Source organism: Phyllostomus discolor, chromosome 1 (assembly GCF_004126475.2).
Source record: "Phyllostomus discolor isolate MPI-MPIP mPhyDis1 chromosome 1, mPhyDis1.pri.v3, whole genome shotgun sequence".
Taxonomy (NCBI): domain Eukaryota; kingdom Metazoa; phylum Chordata; class Mammalia; order Chiroptera; family Phyllostomidae; genus Phyllostomus; species Phyllostomus discolor.
The window spans coordinates 23,911,210-23,932,850 of NC_040903.2; the positions used below are offsets into that span (position 1 = coordinate 23,911,210).

General features: G+C 38.3%; 1 protein-coding gene across 5 annotated transcripts in view; it reads right to left on the reverse strand.

Annotated features, from left to right (window-relative positions):
* The window catches only part of RFC1 (replication factor C subunit 1), a 63,273-nt gene that overhangs the window by 33,017 nt on the left and 8,615 nt on the right, over positions 1 to 21,641 (reverse strand). For all 5 annotated transcript variants that reach the window (XM_036019845.1, XM_036019848.1, XM_036019847.1 and 2 more), the window contains exons 2-5: positions 16,003 to 16,131; positions 14,444 to 14,519; positions 12,543 to 12,665; positions 77 to 309 (exon numbers count right to left, since the gene is read on the reverse strand). In XM_036019845.1, the coding sequence (XP_035875738.1) occupies positions 77 to 309; positions 12,543 to 12,665; positions 14,444 to 14,519; positions 16,003 to 16,131 (561 nt within the window). The remainder of the gene's footprint in view (positions 1 to 76; positions 310 to 12,542; positions 12,666 to 14,443; positions 14,520 to 16,002; positions 16,132 to 21,641) is intronic.

A 21,641-nucleotide genomic window follows, 5' to 3' on the forward strand; every position in this document is an offset into this window, starting at 1 on the left:
TCTCCTCTTCTTAATAACAGTAAGTGAACATTCTCCAACATCCCTGAACACTCCTGCTTACATGAAGAACACTCACCTCTTTTCGCTTGCTTGCCACCATCTTCTTGTCTGATCTTCGGACACTTGCAGTTCCAAAATAATCAAGCACTGAGGTGGGGCTAAGTTTTATTGGTGATAAAGGCTTACTCTTGGTCTTAGTGTTTTCTTCATTCTTCTTCACGGTTGATGCTCCCAGGTAACTATTTGTAGATCGTCCGTTCTCTTTTGATTTAGAGGCTGCCTTCTTAGACGTAAAGTCATCTTCTTCATCTTAAATGGAATACAACCAAATACGGTTTGATAAAACATCAATTCCAATTATATCAAGCACCCACTTCCACCAGCTTCTTTCCTTTGGTTCGGTGATTCACAAGAGAAAACGCCTTTTGCTGTGGCCTAATAACAAACCCAATAAAACTAAAAATCTGAGAGGTAATCATGAATACTACTAGGTCGCTGTGGGGATGGGAGGGCTTGCTTCAAAAGCGGGCGTGTCAGGCCACAGATGGGTGGGTCTCAGCTCCTTGCAAGCGCTCCCTCCCTCAATCACTAGCGTCTGCAAAGGGCCTCTGGTATCGGGTGTGCTGCTACTTGTAGGTGGCTGCCACCTCAAACAGGAAAGTACCTAAGATAATGTAAAATTCAAAGATGATTTAGCCTTTCTAATTTTTATATTTATATTAAAGTGAAGCTATAAACTCTACAAAGCAGAACCCTTACGGGTTTATGATTACTAAATGTAAAAAGGAATCCACAATTTAAAAAGCAAGAGTATACAAGACATCTCTTAAAGATGCCCATACGGTTCCCTACAAGCCCACTTTTCCTAAAACTTACACCTCACTCTGCCCTCCAAACACCTCTCATAACCATTCTTAAGCTGCAACAAGATTTTAATTAAGGCACTGTTTCACTTAACTTCAGCTATAGTCACTCTACCTTCAAGCTTAATTAAAAATGTACTCATACCCACAGATAGAGAACAAGTTGATGGATGCCAGAAAGGAGAGCGGTAAGGATACTGGAATTTTTTTTTTAAATGGAAAACTCAGATAAAAATCCAGAATTTCAGCTTATTCTGGAAAAGCAGGAGCTCATGGGGGAGGGAGGATTCATTCACTTATCTTTCCAGCCCGTGCAAGGCCTGACACACTTCCAGATCTCAGTTCAGGCCGATGGTAACAAGAGTGGGAAGACCAGGGTCATCACTCACTCACCCATCCCCGCTTCCTGACAACCAGTCCTTCTCCACCTGTGCCAGAGGAGAAGCTGTCCCATTCAGATGGCTTTGCAAGGCCGGGGGACACCATTATCACATTCCACATCAGTACAACAGCCACATGAATCATCTGTAATGGTCCTGTTAGTCATTGGGAATGTAATCTGAAACTCCTTTCCTTTCCTCAAAAATAATAACATAATGAATTATTTCATGAAGCCCAAAGACTTTTTCATAATTTACAGCAGGTCTATTTGAAAACCTTAAACTCAGTTAAGCTGCAACATAACCAAACCTTAACATCCAACAACAAACTTTTCTATTTAGCAGTAAAAACAAGTTATGTAAATTGTACTTAAAAGAAGATTCAAGCCCTGGCTGGCATAGCTCAGTGGATTGAGCGCGGGCTGGGAACCAAAGTGTCCCAGGTTTGATTCCCAGCCAGGGTACATGCCTGGGTTGCAGGCCATAACCCCCAGCAACCGCACATTGATGTTTCTCTCTCTCTTTCTATCTCCCTCCCTTCCCTCTCTAAAAATAAAAATAAACAAAATCTTTAAAAAAAAAAAAAGAAGAAGATTCAAAACAACATTGCTGATATCCTGGCTTGAATAAAAAAGAAAATAAGAAAACCACAAAAGTGAGACCTACAAAGCACAGACAACCAATTACCTCCTTAGTGCAGTAAGCATACAATTAAAAGCATATTTAGCATACATAAGGCTTCTAATCTTATCTGAAAGTCTGCTAACCTTTATAATTTTTATTTGGTTTGCTTCAAGTTCAACGTCTGTACTTCAGGACAGCAGGGATTCCCTTAATGAAGAACAGTATTAAATTGTCACTATGAAACAACAGTCCCCCACTGGCTTCCCCCGTCCCCACTTTAGAAATGCCAAAAGCATGAACATTCCATTTCCACTACACCTAGCCAGAAGCAACATGACAGACAATCCCAGAACAGAGTGAACTCAGTCAACCCCTGTGTTTGTCTGTTACAGTTCTTCCTTGATCACTCAAGAACTTCCTTGCAATCTAAAATATTGTACCTGTCCTGAGAAATTACTTCAGACAGTATCAATCACTGCTATTTGGTACAGCCTCAGAAAGGGAAATGACAGTATTACAGATATGTGCAATACCTATCTTAAAACTCTCTCCCGCAACCTCACAAGTATTTGTAGGTAACAGACTAGCATGAAATTTAGTGAGATCGGGGATTTCCAAGAACATCAGATTGAAAAGATTGTTGACAAGAGTGTAGGGATATGGGACCAACACATATGTGACAATGACAGAAATTTTTAAAAATCTTTATGAGGACAATCTTGCAATATGGGGTGGGGCAAAAGTAGGTTTACATTTGTGAGTACACAAAACTGAATTTATTCTTGCATTATTATCTATTAACTATTGTATTATTTTCCATACAAACAACTATAGACCTACTTTTGCCCCACCCTGTACGTACCAACACCTTCCGTACGCACCCTGGCCAGTGTGGCTCAGTTGGCTGCAGCGTCATCCCACAAACCAGCAGGTCACAGGGTTGATTCCCAGTCAGGGCACAGGCCTAGGTTGAGGACTCAGTCCCTGCTCGGGGTGTGTACAAGGGGCAGCCAATCGATGTTTCTCTCTCACATGAATGTTTCTCTCCCTCTCTCTCCCCCCCGCAATTCCCCTCTCTCTAAAATCAATAAGCATCACCTCAGATAAGGATTAAAAAAAAAACCCAAACCTTCCATATGCATACCTATTACCTGGATCCAGCAATTCCTTTTCTAAGATTTAGTAAAAACAAACAAACAAACACATACACAAAGATATATTTACAAAATGCTCACCACAGCACTGTTCATTCAAAAGTATGGAAAACAGGTGGCCAGAGGGCAAGGACAGATGAAGGAAAAACTAAGGGACTAACAGTTGAGACCAAAAACAAGACAGCCTCAAATACACAAGGGGTACTGGCCATAGAGACAAGTTTACATTGCTTATAAAATGAGAAAATAAACAACCTAAACATTTATTCATGTGTTCAATGATGCAACAGAATTCTATGCAATAGAAGATTGTAATGTACGTTGATATTTACTGGCAAAGAAATTCATATGTTTAAGTGACAAAAGCAGGTGCCACAACGGGAAGTTAAATGATACCTTGATATCCAGCTATATTTATCTACCCATTCATATATACTTTTAAACTCCTCATCAAAGATTTGAAAAAATGTTAATTTTTATCTCTGGATAGAGGATTATGGGTGATTTTTCATTTTTTGTTTCCTTTTTTAAAAACTGTATATTACACTTGTGTTTTTCCATCTAATACTTTTACAACAAATTGACTATCTTCTGGGAACTCTCTGACTATTCAGCTTTCTGAGACAAAAGAGGCCTGGCTTTGGATTCTCCTTCCTCTCTACTTTATTTTTTTTTTTGCTTATTTCTTTTCTTTATTTATCAGCATCTCTGCTTATTCTGTCACTAGAATCAGAGACTGCATGGTTTTTTTTAATCTAAGTGCTATTAATACTAGGTATCATTGGCATGCATTAAGCTACATGCCCCATTCTTTGTAACGCATATCTCTAGTCAACTAGTTCTACCTCATATTCAATGCAATACACCCAATTTTCCACGTTCCTTAAAGAAGTCCGTAATCTTCAGCACAGTAGTTCTTGGAGGTAATCAGAGGTTCTAACAAATATTTGTATACACATATACTCATCACATTATTAAGAACATGAAAAATGTAAGCCACCTAAATAATAAAAACCAGGGAAATGCTACATAAATTGTGATCTAGCCATATAATGGATTCATGCAGTCATTAGAAATTAAGCCCGAGTTTCAAAGCTCAGGGGGAAAAAAAAAAACAAAACCCTTATGAAAACAGCAAAATCAAACTGGAAAAAAAATAAATAAAAATGCATCATGCTGTTCTTTTAGGTCAGTCTTAACACTACGTGTGTGTGTGTATCTCACCCCAAAATGGGGAGCTTCTTTTCATGATCCTTCTCTACTAGAGATCTCTTCACAATTGTGGAGGGTAATAGAGCCATTCCCTAAATTTTTGGCTTAGAATACATGAATTTAAAATTAATGTCTTCAGGTTATAAATCCAGAAAATGTACTACGATACCTAAACACAGATATAATTTCATAGACATTTTCATAACTTCTGAGTGAAATGGTAATCACACATGGATTTTCAAAGGAAAAATATGGAAGTATTCTACATTAGATTTCAGTACGTGTTTCAATGGACTGAGCAAAAACTGCTTACATGGCACCCCTTTCTCCATTAACCACAAATAAATAGCTCTCCAGGACCCTTGGGAAGTAGGAGCATTTCTACTGAAATAGCTATGAGAAAATAAAAAATATTGACTTCCTTGATTTGACACGTACTTAGTGTCCCGTGATTTGTGAATTTCCCTATACTCTTTACAGTTACGGGACTAACACACACAAAAAAGTAAACTCATGATCCAAACATAGATATTTCGTATAAATATAAGAGATTCCACTAAGGTGAATACAGAAAAAGAGATGGTGCTCTAATAAAATCACAGGCATATCTGAAAGCATTCTGTCACCTTGCCTCAATAAAACTAGAAAACCTGAAAAAAGCAGCAGCCTTGCTGTTATTATAGTACGTATGGTGTCGGAACTGGTTGCCTGAAAATGACTTTAGCCCTTCATATCAAAAAGGCTGTACCAATACGATACATTATGGAGAAAGAAGGCAGAAGAGGCTAGAGTAGAACCAGCGCAATTTGCCCTGGCCATGTGGCTCAGTTGGTCGGCGTATCATCCTGTACACCAAGAGGCTGCAGGTTCAATCAGGGAGCATTTAGGAGGCAATCCATCAGTGGTTTTCTCTCCTAGCTCTGGCCCCGCTCCCTCCCTTCCTCTCTTTATAAAATCAATACACTCATCCTCGGATGAGGGTTAAAAAAAAAACCCACAGAATAATTAGCTGCTGCAAAAGGCAATCATTTAGCAGGTGTTTCTGTGACCACCCTCATGTAAAATAAATATTTTATGGTCCTACACAATGTGTAAAGATTAATATTCCAAATAAAGTTACGGCTGTCTTTCTTTTTTCACATTTGTTCTTATTTTTAATGAGCCTAAATTTGTTCCTGCCTTGTCAGAAGCCAAAGGCAAAATGTGTTCTCTTCTCCCCAGAAACCTGTAATAAGGCAATGAAAAATAAATCTAAGTCAAGTTTCTGAGATCTAGCCAAAAATCGTGGGCAACTGAACACTCAGAATCTCCCTCCAGGCTATTTGTCTCCTTATGAAAACACCATTTATTTTTATTTATATACAACATAAGCGCAAATGTGGTAACAATCACCAAGTAAACTAGCATTATCCAACATACGACAGAGGAATTGCTGGGAGAGAAGATTGCTTTTCCACTCTGAGTTAGATGTGTTCATTTATTTAAAGGGATAATAAATTTTAAAAAGGAAATAATGTGCAGATTCATATAAAAATCTATTTACAAGCCAAGAAAAAAAAATAGTCTAATTCTAGAGTTTATACTGCTGAGAGTTTGGGATTCTGATTTTCTTACCTTCAGTATGGAACAAACAAAAAACAAATTAATGGAGACTATGCTAGAGGGATCTGATTACAGAGATAAAAGTAATTTATTTAGCAACAAGTCAAAAACTTTTAAAAAGGGAATCTGAGCCTTTTTCTGCAAAGTTCCTTTTTAATACTTCTTCAGTCAAAAACCCAAACTGTCATTTTGGTTGTGAAAGTAGAGAAAGATTCACACATGTGCCAAGTCTTCAATAAATGTCTGTGAACCAACTGGACAGAAGTACAACTAAACAGTGATAAATCAGATACCTTATACTTCAGTATGCAGGAGAGCTCCCACTATAAATAATTACCTGGCCCAAAGTGTCAATAATGCAAAGGTTAGAAACCTGACATAGGCTCATCAGAAGAAATTTGGGGATCGCAGCCACCCTTTGTTCTAGTATTCGTCTCACTTACCAGATGCAACAGCGCCCACAAGTTGTGATGACCAGAATGTCTCTGGACACTGCTAAAGGTCCCCTCAGAGGCAAAATCACCCTGGACTGAGAGGCACTGAGTTACAGCGAGATGGAGAAATGCAAGATAAGTAACAGTAGTAACTAAGACTTGTCACTACTAACTGAAGAGCTCTTCATAAAAAAACTGATTATAATGAATGGATCATGTCAATTTTGTCCAACTTTATAAAAAAGTTTCTTTATTTGTCCCTTAATATTAAACAACTTTATTAATAATTCAGAAAGAGATACAATGACAGGTTTATCAAATTTGTAGAATATATGAAGTCAAATGATCAAAAAATTAAGTGGATAAAGGACAACCAAAGAACTACTGGATTCTTCCTCAGGGAAGCTTTGTGCAACCTTAGACTGAATGCTTTTTTGCCTGGTAAAGTGTTACTTAGGTGATTTAAAAAAATTTTAACATAAAGACTTTAGTCATCCTCAAAAATGCTAAACTAGTTTCTTTTCTACTGAATTTTAGCCCACAAGTCAATATTAATTTTGAACAAGTATAATCAAAGAAATATAATACACAGTGCTTAGTTTCCGCTCACTTCAAGGAAATTTTTCTCTCTCAATCACGCCAGGTTTCCCTGAAGAAAAGCTCTCTATCCTACACGGAATCTATTCCTATTTGTCTGGTACACAGAACTGTATGTCTCTAAAAATTAGCAAAAAGAATGTTACACACACATTCCCAGCAGTATTTTCTGCTACCATTTTCCCCAGTCACACGTCACTAATATTACATGGCAACCCAGGGAACACCACATTCCCAATTTTTTTTCCCATTTAACATCCCCAAAATAATTATAACTTCAAGAGCACTAACTGCCTCTGGAATGAGGTGCTCAATTAAGATGACCAGTCATTAACAATTCTCCACACAAGGGAAACCCCGACCACTTTCAACCAAACACCAGCCCCTGATGAAACCCGATAGTAAAAGGTCATCTTTGCCAAACAAAACTCAAGGTCTCTCACTTCATTAAACAGCTAAAAGTAAATATATTTACCCAGTACAACAAGTATTTGGTTTTTACCAACCTGCAAAAACATTTTACTAGAGTCAATGGTTAGCTATGAAGATATTTATCAGCAGTTTTTTCCTTTTCCTGTAATTTGGGAAATTAATGTAGTTATGGTACTTTAAAAACCAATAAACAGTACAAGATAGATTTAATCAGACAAGTGATAAAACATATGTGATGGAGCTAAATGGTAAACCTAAAGATCTGTATAATAATATAGCCTAAAGATCTGTATAACATAAACAAAAGCACTTCAACTAGGTTACTTCCTAAATGTGTTTCTCATTGTTTATAAAGCACTTTGCAATAGGAATAAAATGCAAGCCACATATGTAATTTTAAAGTTTCTCATAAACTTTCATACTAAAGTAAAAAAAACGGTGAAATTAATTTTAACAGTATATTTTATTTAACCCAATATGCCAAAATTATATCATTTCACCATGTAATTTTTATAAAAAAGTAAAACTAAGCCTTGACTGGTGTGGCTCAGTGGACTGAGTGCCAGCCTACAAACCAAAGGGTTGCCGGTTTGATTCCCAGTCAGGGCACAAGCCTGGGTTGTGGGCCAGGTCCCCAGTGGGGGGTGTGCAAGAGGCAACCACACACTGATGTTTCTCTCCCTCTCTCCCTCCCTTATCCTCTCTAAAAATAAATAAAATCTTTAAAAATTTTTTTAAATTAAAAAATAACTTTCCTTTTTTTGTATTGCATCTTTGAAATCTGTACTTGATACTAAAAACACTACTGATTTGGTTTAATCACATTTCAAGTGCTCAACAGGCACATGCAACTAGCGGTCCCTATACTGGACAGCACACACGACATAAATGCCATAAGTGAGTCAAATACAATTCTAAATTTCTAAATCACAGTTACACAATCAACAGAGAGCCTTCGGCAAAAGCAAAGTGTTTTTGGCACAGTCTTTAAAGGCAGACAAAAGTATAGAATGAAGTCAAAACATGAGTGAGTACTTACAAAGCATTTACTGTGCACCAGACCCTATTGTAAGTGCCTTTCGAGCACTACCTCATTGATCATCAGAGGCCTCTGATGTAGGTGCTACTGTCACCATTTTCCAAATGAGGGAAGTGAGACACAGGGGAAGGTCAAGGACAATCTAACCCATGCAGTCTGACTCAAGAACGTATGCTCTTTTAAATGCTACACAGGCCACACTACAGGAAAAACACCCAAAATAACAAAGGTTGGTGTATAAAAGATAAAATACGGAATAAAGCAAAAATCCTTTCTTTTGGAATTAACAGGTGTTAAAGCTAAATCATGTCACATAATCCTTTTCTGCAAGAAAATCCAATCTCCAAATATTGTAATATAATTTTAAGTTAGAATTTTTATTTTTAAACCATTATTACCAAAAATGTTTTCTTTAAGCTTATGAGAGTGATATGACTATTTATTCATGAGGCAGTATTGAAAAATTATAGTTTTAAATTAACAAAAAGTAAAGAATATTAAAAGAATTATTAAGTTCAAGAACATCCCAGTTTGTGTATTAATTTTAAGAAGTTGTACTTTTTAATTGAAACTCATATTTCTGATTTTATTATGCTAATTATACTGTGGACTTCTTTTTAACAGTTTCATTCCCTTCTACAGAGGAAAGAAAAAGGAATAAAAAATATTCCCTCTCTTCACCTACCACATTAAGGAATAAAAAAGTATGAGAAGATCAAACATGCAAGAAAAGAGCTAGCTTCCTTCCTATTTCTCAGTTAAGAAAAAGCAGGATACTAGGTAATACTGAACATCATATTACATGGGCACAAGGTACTGCAAGATTTTGGCTGAAGCAGGACAATGCTCACTTTCACATGGACATGACATCAGCAGAATGACATAAACACTACCTGATGTTTATAAAATTTTAGATAAATGCTGCATGTCTCTTCAGAAAACGATATTCAAAAACACCTGATCTGAAATAAACAATTCCGTGTTAAAGAAAATCTGACCAAAGCTTCAACTGTCTGACCCTTCTGTGTACACAGAGCAATAGCCTTGATCCACAGTTGAAGGCCACGCTGTCTGCTCACTAACCGTGATGTCTCTGCAAACCTGATCACACCACCTTCAGTTACGTAACAAACCTATCAACATACTGCTTTTAGTATCCCTCCCACATATTCAACACTTCACCAGGGTAGCCACAGCGGCGGGTGGAGGGGCTCATAAAGCAAGAGTTCATTTGCACAATGTGCCTGAGCAGACATTTAGCAATAGAACAAAAAGGTTAGAGTTAATCTGCCACCTGCCATAATGAAGAAATAACCCAGCTTACCAAAAATTTTACTAGTAATGTATTCCCATCATTTCCATTTTGTCTTTGCTCATGAACAACTTTATCAAATAAATGGTCCCAGAGAACCTACAAAGCTCACCAGTGGGTTTCTTTTGTTTTTCTTTTTCTCTCTTCCTTTTGACTGCCTGTTCGTACATGCGTCAGGCGCCGGGTCTGGCCCTCTCATTTGTATCACCCCATCAAGTCTTCCCAACCAGCCTATGCAACCAGCGCTCCTGCTCTACTGAAAGGCAGGCAGACTTTGAGCTTTAGCTCCATGTCACACAGCTGTCGAAAGGGAACCAAGGATGGACTCTCCAGGCAGGGGTTCAGACCTTCCGGTCTCAGGTTTCTTCTGCAACACCAGGGGTTCCTTTCTTGTTTCGTTCCCGACTTACTGACCAATGCATCTGCCATGTGTGCACCTTCATATTCTCAAGTGAATGGCTCATACACGTAAGCAAAGTTTTAATGTTACTCATATCTCTGAAAACCTTGATCTTTATCTACAACTTCCAATAACATTAAAACTTTAGGTGAACTGTATGGTATATGAATTATATCTCAATAAAGCTGTTATTTAAGAAAAGAACCTTAAGCACACTAACAACATTAACTCTTCAATTATCTTAAATCGGGGTGTCAAACTCATTTTTACTGGGGGCCACATCAGCTTTGCTGTGAGTTTGACACCCCTGTCTTAAACAATAAAAACCACAGATAGCATGGCTGAAACCCATAGGTATTACAAAAACCTAATCTGAAACTCATTTATCAAAATGTATAGATCAGTTAATAGTCTCTTCCTACTGTTAACTTTTTTATTTAATTTACTGACTTTAGAGAGGGAGAGACATCAATTTGTTGTTCCACTTATTTATGTATTCATTGGTTGATTCTCATATGTGCCCTGACCAAGGATCGAACCTGCAGCCTTGGCATATCAGGATGATGCTTTAACCAACTGAGCTACCTGGCTAGGGTCTGCTAACTTTTTGAGACTTCCATCAATTCATTCCTAGATTAATATAAGTGCCACAATCTCCCTAATTATGATTTCTCTACTCTCCATCCCACCCTGAATACTAATCAAGCATTGTAGTGATTTAATATTTATATATATTACAAAATGATCACCACAGTAAGTCTAGTTACCATCTATCACCATACAAAATTATTACAATATTACTGACTACATTCCATATGCTGTACATGTCATCCCCATGACTTACTTATTTTATAGCTGGAAGTCTACACCTCCGAATGCCTTTCACCTACTGCACCCACTGCCCAATCTCTCCCCTAGCAACCACCTGTAAATACTACTTCTGTCGTTTCACAACTCTGTTTAAAAACTTTAATAGTTCCCTTTTCCCTGCTACATTAAGTCTAAAGTCATCTGCCAAGCTTTCAAGGTCTTCCCCAAACCAGCTTCACCTACCTCCCACTACTCATTATATGGGCAAGCAATCCCTTCGCTGTCCTATGAACACATCAAGCCATGTGCTGGATGCTATGCTTTAGATAATCCCATCTCCTTAACCTGACATGTTCTTCTCCACCACCACCTGCTCATCCTTCAAGGGCCAGATGGAACCCTACCCTCGCCATCCAGCCCTCTCCCTACCTGCTGCATACTGTAGCCCCAGGTAACTCCTACAGTACCTGGAATCCTTTGTCTTTTAGATCCCTAGCACCTATATCTGAGACATAGAAGACACTCAAATAAATGTGTGTTAAATGTAAATTGTAACATGCTGGGCCAAAATAATCTGGCTTTTCTCCTCTCCCTTCAAATCGAGTGTATTCACTTCGCTAGCAATATAAGTAGCAGAGTGCAAAACATAATTTCAGAGGTTTTCCTCAATAAGAACAAATCAATCAGGTATCAGCTGTTCTCCTTGTTCCTTCAATGTTTCTGTAGAGGAACCACTTCAACAGACTCTGAGAGTCTGAAGTGAACAGAGCTGACCTTTGATTCCTGCTGTGGTCTCCTCTGGGAGTTCACGATGCTAGAATCAAATTTACAGCAAACAGAAATATGAGTTTTCTCCTGGGGTGGCAATGTAATTCAGGGCTCCTCCCTGGGAAAGAATACTATCTATGAAACAGTGAGTTATACTTTGGAAACATTAAGATTGGAATGTGATTATTTATAAAAGTCTTTTGCTTTCTGGCCACTGAAAAGTGATAAAACAAATTTAAGTACAAAAACAATCTTTTTAAAAAATTTATTGGAGTGACAGTGGTTGATAAAAATATATAGGTTTAGGTTTCAAGTGTACAATTCTGCACTACATCACCTGTAAACTGCATTGTGTATTCACCACCCAAAGTCAAGTCTCCTTCCATCACCATATATTTGACCCTCTTCACCCTTTCCCACCATCCCTCGACCCCCTTTCTCTCTGGTAACCACCATACTGTTGTGTGCATCTATGAAAAAAGCAATCTTTTTTTAAAAAATGCCAATGATAAAATCTTTAATGTCACCAGAGAAAACCATGAATCCAGGTTACATCTGTACCAGACTATAAATCACACATATGAAAATCATTATATACCTAGATTATGATTTTAACATGCTAGATAAAAACTTCCATAAAGAAGTTATAAAACAATCCAACAATATTTTAATGTATGATTCAAGAGAGAGCTTCAACTTATATGATTCAATATAGAGCACTGAAAAAGTTCCATTTCCACAGAAAATGACAAAGATAATTACAGCCTTCCCTTGATGAACATAATTCAACAAAGCAAAAAAAAGAAACAAATTCAATTCAGTGTGAAGGAGGTACATTTAGACACCAGCGAGAGGCACGAGAACATAACACACACTACTTCTCTCTGCAACAGTCAATGTATTCGGCATCCTTACCTGTTTCTGAAATGTAGGTGACAGGGTGCTGTCGTAGAATTTTGCCAGGTTTGGGAGACAATGGTAATTTTTCTGGTTGCTTTTTGGCATTTTTTTCCTGCACTGTCTCCTCTGGTTCTGAGTCTGTACATGAGAGGAAAATAAAAGAGAACTTTGAAAGAAATATAAAACAGTACATTTTCAAAGTGATTCTTGTCAACCACATCCTCCAGGCCCTCCCTTTTGAAGCACATCTCTTTCATAAGTCTCACAGGTTTCTTCTGCCCAGTGTTGAGTCTTTTACTAGTTTTCTATGGCTGTTGTAACAAATCACCACAAATGTAGTGGCCTACAATAGCACAGATGTTTTACCATATAGTTCTACAGGCTAGAAACCTGAGTCTCACTGGGCTAAAATCAAGGTGTCCATGGGACTGAGTTCCAGTTTCCAGGAACTGCCAGCATTCCTTGGCTCACGGCCCCCTCACTCCATCTTCAACATCGGGCCAAGTCCTTCTCACACTGCCATCTCCCTGGTTCTCTCACCTTCCTCCGTCAACCTCTCTTCACTCACTTCTCCTGCTTCCCTCTCCCTTGTGACTCCGCTGGGTCCACCAGATAGTCCAAGACAATCTATTTTAAGGTCATCTGATTAGCAACTTTAATACCACCTACAACTTTGTAATTTCCCTTTGCCATGTAAACAACACAATCACAGGTCCCAAGAATTAGGGCAGACATCTCTGGGAGCCATTATTCTGTCTACTACCACCTAATTGCCCAGAGCACTTAAATATAAATCAGGACTAAGTACAAGTACCTAGTATAGTGCCTGGCACAAAATAGGTGTTTCATAAACTTTAGTGTCCTCTGTCTTCACCGCGCATTTAGAAACCCTGTCTCATACTACTCTAAACTGTATCAAACAATTAAACTTCCAGTTTCCAAAAAGCCGGAAACACATGAGAAATGGGGAGATGTACTTCTTTCAAATCCCTAACAACATACAGCAGTAAGACTCATAATAAACACTCAAGTACTTTTAGAATTGAGTCAGAATTCTTTGCTATCACTATCAAAATCTTGGCAATCTATAAATACTTTCTTAGGTTACATTTTTTTTTCCAAAGATTTTATTTATTTATTTTTACAGAGGGAAGGTGGGAGGGGGGGAGAGAGAGAGAGAGAGAGAGAGAGAGAGAGAGAGGGAGAGAGAGGGAAACATCAATGTGCGGTTGCTGGGGGTTCTGGCCTGCAACCCAGGAATGTACCCTGGCTGGGAATCGAACCTGGGACACTTTGGTTCCCAGCCCGTGCTCAATCCACCGAGCTACACCAGCCAGGGCTTTAGGTTACATTTTTAATTTTAAGAATTCACGCCAGATGAGTCTTCTCCACAAAAACAAGACCTAAAACTTTCTGAGTTCTAATGTTATTTAAAGATATAAAAGGCATACATAAAAATTATGTTCCCTATCTTAACACTGTATTCAAAGAAGAGCTTTAATTGTTTGTCCTATTTTAAATGCAACAAAAAAGGACAAGCTCAAAAGCACAAAAAATTAAAATTTAGATGTCTGTTTCTAAAGCAATATTCTAAGGTATTATTTTTCAAGTTCAGTTTCAAAGTACAGCTGGACAAGAAGGTAATAGTTTTTAAAATAAGTCGTCAAAGTTTGAGACATACTATATACTAGATCCCTCTCTGAGAAAACCTTTAATACAATAACATAGATAGGCTCTGACAAATTTTGTGGTGTAATAAAATTGTTTTCAATTTTACTGGAATAAAGAGCCTTATTCTCATAGCACCTAATCATCACAGATAGCTGTGTGTGTCTCAGAACATCAGTTTGAAAAATTCTGTTCCAAGGGATAGAAAATAATTTGAAAACTTTAAAGCTCCTCAAAAGAAATATTACCTGATTCATAGATGATCCTCCTTTTCTTGTTTGATTGCTTCTGTTTAAAGTCATCCTCTTTACAAGAGCTATTTACCTATAAACATCACAGTATATAATTAGAACACAAAGAAGCCTATAAAACTTAGTAGCTGTTTTCCTCCTTAGACTTAGGCTCAGTGATTCTCAACTGGAGGAAATTCTGCTGCCAGGAGACATTCTTGCTTGTCATCACTGGCAGCAGGAGGAGGGAGGGGCAGGGGTGGTGTAGATTTAGTGGCGTCGAGTGGGTCCACTAGGGATGCTACTAAACATCGTACAATGCACATGACAGTCATCCACCGAAAGAATGATCCAGCCCAAAATGTTAATAAGGCCCTAATTATGCCAAAGAACAGGCCAAATGATAATTGCATCAAATAAGAATTATAGAAAAAGCTGTATTATTATTCAGCTCCACTTTCAACACTAACCTATGTATAACAAAGAGTAAAAGGATGTTAGATATTACAAGGTAAGTACTTCCAGAAAATGACAGAGACAGAAATAAAAGTTAAGGAGTTATGAGCCTACCGCAATGCACGCCTCTTGGAAAACCAGGGCAAAAGGCACTGTTTATATTTTTTACTTATACATCACATTTCTAACATATTCAAAATTTCCCAACAAACATCATGAAAGCACAAAGGAAAAAACTGACTATAATCAATTATAAGGTAGAAATGTTACTAGAAATATTTTATTATAACAAAACATCGAAATGTGAAAATAATCAACTGACTTGCAAGGAAATGAGATGAAGAAACCATTATAATTCAAACACACCACTGGACTAGAGGACAGAACCAGAAGCGATTATTACAACTCAACAGCAAGAGAAGAGGGCATCCGAGAAGGGAAAGAACCACAGAAAAGGTGACCCAACTCCTGCTGATAAACTAAGCCCCACCCTGGGCTATCTCCTGAAATATGTCTGCATGGAACAAGTGCCCTGCTAAGGTAAAAGAACTGAACAAAGATTTAAGTGCTGCCCATCACAGGGAATACCAGAATTTGGAGTTTGACTTCAGCAAAGGTAACTACCTGCTAAATACAAAGCACACTCTTTAGAAGAATATAATACAACTGAAAGTACCTACACTGTATCATTCATACTGTCCAAGGTAAAAACTACCATACAAAAAAAAAATAGGATAACCTATGATAGTTAATTTTATGTGTCAACTTGACTGGGCCACAAGGCACCCAGATACTTTCAGTGATTTTATGAGGACGTTTTGCAATAAACTTAAAATTTAATTTGATTTAGATTTCTCCCTCTAATGTGGGTGGGCCTCGCCCAATCAGCTGAAGGCCTAAAGAAAACGAAAAGCTGACCCACTCCCAAATATAAAAGAATTCTTCCTTCCTGTCTTTAAGCTGAAGTATCAGCTTTTCCTGCCTTCAGACCTGAACTGAAAAGTGGGTTCCTCCCGGGCTCAAGCCTGCCAGCCGTCAGATTAGGATACCACCCCTGGCAATGATGGTTCGCAGGTGACTTGAGTTTTCACACAACTGTAAACGATATTTGGAAAATTGACCTTGATTTCCTTTATTCCTTTCTTTGCTTTTAAAGTTTCTTCGGCAGACTTTGTTTTCTCATTCTTCTTTACTGTCTCACTCGCAGGTTTCTTTCCACTTGGTATAACCCCAAAGAATTTCCGAATATCCTAAAAGCAAAAAAGGAGATTCGTAAATAAAAACACTGCACAAAATTCCCATCTCTACTGGAAAAAGGGGGATAGCTCTGTCCACACACTGGCTCGCCCTGAGTGGTTTCGCCATCACGACGCGGTTCTGTGTGTGCAGCAGCACTGTATCCACGTGCAGAAGTCAGCTGATAAAACTACCTGAGTTAAAAAGGACTTGCCTAGTGAAAAGCAATATTAATTCTAAGAATCTGGTCAAAAATAAGTGAGTGAAATTTTCGCTAACAACTGCACGACTCCTGAAGAGGCAAGAGACAAGTACCGACTGAGCATGCGTGCACACTCACCCCGCCAGCCCAGACAGAGCAAAGGCTTGAAGGGCACAATCCCTGCCGCTGGGATATGGACTCCAGTTTGACAGAGGAGTAGCTCTTACAACCCTGATTATTTAAGACTTTAACAACTAAGAATCTTGACATTACTTTCCTTATATGGTGTTCCAAATTCTGAAGGAAAAAAATGTGATCCTCATTATGATATTCTCTTTAATTACTCTACCCCCGGTGTTAAACCAGAGAATTCAAATTAATCATACTGAAACATTTACAGTGTAACTGACAATTAAAAGTCACTTACTTTTCTTATCTTTTCCCTACATACTCCTCCCTACCCTTTTAGATTTTAGCTTTGAAGAAACTGCTGTACAGAAAAGGGACTAGAACTTTTGAATCAAAAATGGGCAGAGGACCTAAAACGACACTTCTCCCGAGAAGACATACAAATGGACAAGAGCTATATGAGAAGATGCTCAGCCTCACTAGCTCTAGGGAAATGCAGATCAAAACCACAACGCGATGCCCCCTCACACCTGTCAGAACGGCCGCGGTCAACAAGACAAGCAGGAACGAGTGCTGGAGAGGCTGTGGGGAGAAAGGAGCCCTCGTTCACTGCTGGTGGGAATGTGAACTGGCACAGCCACTATGGAAATGGCGGCTCCTCAGAACATTAAGAATAGGGTTATAATATGGCCCAGCAGTGCCTCTCCTAGGTATCCACCCGAAACACCTGAAAACATTTACTTGCAAAGATACATGCACCCTTATATATATATATTTTTTGAGAGGGGTAGAGAGGGAGAAAGAGAGAGAAACATTAATGTGTGGTTGCCTCTTGCATACCCCCTACTGGGAACCTGATCCATAACCCAGCTATGTGCCCTGACTGGGAATCGAACTGGCGACCCTTTGGTTCGCAGGCCAGTGCTCAACCCAATGAGCCACACCAGCCAGGGCTAATACATGCACCCTTGTGCAGTATCTATTCACTGCAGCACTATTCACAGTGGCAAAAACATGGAAACAACCAAAGTGTCCTTCAACAGGTGACTGGATAAAGAAAATGCATTACATATATCCTGTGGAATACTAACTACTCAGCCAAGAAAAGATGAAATACTGCCATTTGTAACACCTTGGATGAACCGTGAGGAATATTATGCTAAGTGAAATAAGTCAAACCGAACAAGCCAAGCACCATATGATTTCACTCCTGTGGGACATAAAACTGAAACTCATAGACACAGACAACAGTATGGTGGCTGCCAGAGGGAAGTGGAGGGTGGGAGGTAATAAAGAGTAGAGGGGGCCAACTACATATGGTCACAGATGGTTTGACATTGGGTGGTGGGCACACAGTGCAATATACAGATCATGTATCATAGATTTGTACCCTTGAAACCTATATAAACTTATTAATCAATGTCATCCCAATCAGTTTAATTAAAAGATAAAAATATTTTAAAAATTTTAAAAGGCAGCCTTGGTTCAAATCTCTGCTCTACTGCCTTCTTTCTGTGCAAGCTTGAGCACGTTGCCTTATTAGTGTGTTTTCTCATCAGTAAAGCGGAGCTAATAATACCAACCGTATGAGAAGTAACTATGCACCAATCACAATTCTGGCTCAGTAGAAAGCTTCCATTCCCTTCCTTTGCGAACGATTATCCCTTCACATCACTGACACATCTCCATTTACACTGATCTCTGCTCACAGTCAAGGGTACAGGGAACACAAACTGAGAATTCAGACTCTGAATTCCAGAGAACTGGGTTCCAGAACCAGTTATACCTTTTTCCCTCTTCTTATCCTTGATGGTTATAATCTTGAGTTCTCAACCCTTTTTACATGTTCCAACCTACCTCTCTCTATTGTGGCGAAAAATGCCTATAAAAGTATTTTGTGAAGTATAAGAAAATAAATAAACAATTATTTCCTAGATCTGACCATAGTTGGCATACTCTTAAGACATCAAAAACCCCAAACAAATGTTTCACACACATACGCACACAAAGCTGTTTATTAACAGCTTTGTGGCTAATAAACAAAGCAGATAAACAAGGTACACAAACCTGTTAACTTCTGCCAAAAATGACTGAAAATGTCCCTGGTTTTATACCCTCTTATATAAATTTTCCAATATTGAAAAGTCACAAATCCATTCTAATATAATTTAAGCCTAAAAAATACTGTGTACAGAACAGATACCTCAGCTATGAAACAGGACATTTGTGCTGGGAGCTAAAGAAGAGATGGATGATAAAGCAAGCCGCAGTGTGCTACACAGCTTGCAAAGAATTGAGCTTGAGGCTGACAACTACCTCCTTTATTGCTTCTGGAGGAAATGAGAATTTCATATTAGAGTTTCGCTTTTGAAATTACCAAGTGACTCTTCATTTCAGCAGTAATGGTTTAAATGCAGACACAGGCACATGCTCACAGGGGGCACAGGAACCATGGAAAACACCAACACTGAAGATTAACAATCAGATTAAAGACAGTGGGGTTCTTCAACCTGTTTTAGAACCACAGATGCTTAAAACCACAAAGAGAAAGAAAACAAAACATAATTCAGGAAATGAAGTGGTAAGGTTGAGTAACTGTCAAGTTCTCTGATTTTTGTCGGCACCACACTGCTACTCCTCCACATTGCTACTCTTCCTTCCTAAGTAATTCTACTCACATGCCCTTTCTTTCCCTTTCCCTGTATCCAGCACCACTGCCCCACACTTCCCATGTTTTATACCCATGGCAGCTGAAGAGGTGAAGAAATTACAGCATCCCGACCTAACTCAATATACACTAAAAGTCTAAGCTTTTGGAAAAGCATTTTCATCATGATTAAAGCCATTTCACGCATACATTTTTACTATTATCTCTAATGTGAGCAGCACCTTGTGCATAAACATCTAAAAGGCAGAGGTCACCAATTTGGCTCTACAGAATGTGACTTCACCTTAGTCTTCAATTAACATCATCTGTGTAGTATCCCAGGTCTTCGAAGATTTCAAAAACTATCAAAGAACAAGTCCAGTGGCTAATCATGTTCCCAAATAATGAATCTAAAGGTCACCTTACTTGCACATAATAACCTACTTACTGAGTATATGTGCAGAAAAAAGGATATATTTTTTCATCTTTCTAATCTTGGCAAAGGGAAGGCCTTCTAAGCAAAACATGAAGGTTAGAAGTCATCCATAAACACAGATTTGACTACATAAAAATAAAACAAAAGATGCCATAAACAACATTAAAATACAAGCAACTAATCTGAATATGTCTACAAACATATAGGTAAGATTTCCTACAAATAAATAAAGAATAACTCAGTAGAAAAATTAAAAAAGTGCTACTACTAATAGGCAAGTTATAAAAGAAATGCAAAAGCCAACAAACATAAAAAAACACTTCACAAATAAACAGGTAAATTAAAACATGATTATTTTTCTCTAAGTTTTAAAAGATGGATAATGCCCAGACTCATCAAGAACATGGGAAAAGAGACGCTCACACACTACAATCCTGATAAAAGTAAAAACAGGTTTAGCCTTTCCACAAGACCATCCAGCAACATTATCAAAATTTTAAATGTGCATACCCATTGTCTCAATAACTCCATTTCTAAAAGAAATGGTAAAAGAAATAAAGATAATTTTCTTTGATGAAACCAAGAGAGTAACGATTAACTTTTTTATTAATTGAACAAATAGGTCAGTTCAAAGCATGCAAAATACGTAGGCCAAGATCACATAAAAGTGAAAACAAATTTTATCAGAGATAGCTAGTAAGTTTTTCGTGATTTTACTTACAGCCATTGTACATATTTCTCTTTCGAAGATCATATGAAGTAAACAGGACAAATACAATGACATATCTCCACTGCGCAGAGGACTAAGGGGAACTGGAAGTCACACACACACAGGCCTTCTCCATTTTGCCCCTTACTACAACTGATGACTTAATTACTCTGCCCCCTCACTTCCTCATGTTGCCACTTGCCTCATAGGATTCCCCTGGGATTAGAGGTGGCAAACCAAAAACCTCCAGAATGAAACCTCATCCTCCTCTTCCAAATATCTTTCATAGTTTTCCACTTGACCATGACTGCCTCTTCAGTTTTCCTGTAACTCTAAGGGTCTGTACAAAAGTAGCCATTCCCCCACAGTCAGCAACACTGCCCTTCCAGTCTTCCCGTTCCTGATACATTTGATTCCTGCGTGCTTACAGACAGGCACTGTGCCAAGGACTTAAGACGCGAACAGGAAGTAACTCTCATGTAGCTACCTGGGAGACAAATCAGTGCGTTAAGAACTAAATACAGAACAGTCCTAAGAGCTACTCACAAGGCTATGAGCCCCCCCAAGAGCACCTGACACAGAATGTCTCAGGGAAGGCTTCTCAAAAGAACCAACACCTGGAAAACAGAATGGAGGTCTCTCAAAAAATAAACAATAGAACTACCAGGTGAACCAGCAATGTTGCTTCTGGATATTGACCCAGAAGAAACCCAAAACACTAATTTGAAAAGATACCTGAATTCCTACATTCACTGCAGCAATATTTACAATAGCCAAGATATGGAAGCCATGAAAGTGTCCACAGACTTAAAAAACGAATGAAATTTTACCATTGCTACAACATGGACTCACCTAGAGGACATTATGCTAAATGAAATAAGTCAGAGAAAGACAAATACAATGTAATTTCACTTACATGTGGAATCTAAAGAACAAAAATGGACAAACAAAACAAACTCAGATACAGAGAACAAACTGATGCTTGCCAAGTGGAAGGGGGGCTGGGGAACTGGGTGAAGGGATTAAGAAGTACAAACTGGCAGCTACAAAACAGTCACAGGGATGTAAAGTACAGCATAGGGAATGCAGCCAATAGTACTCTAATAACTCTGTATGATTTCAGATGGGCACCAAACTTAGAGAATCACTTCGTAAGTTACATAAATATCTCATCGCTACGCTGCACACCTGAAACTAATATAATATTGAATGCCAATTGTAACTGAAAAAAAATTTAATTTAAAAAAGAAAACAAGGAACTTAAAATGGCCCTAAAATGATTAGACAATACTTTTAACAGTCACAGAAAGCTAAGTCTGAACATATTGCTGTAAGCTCCATAAAGCAGGTTTGTCTACCTTACCGCTGTACCTCAAGTACAGCGCCAGCACCTCAAACACC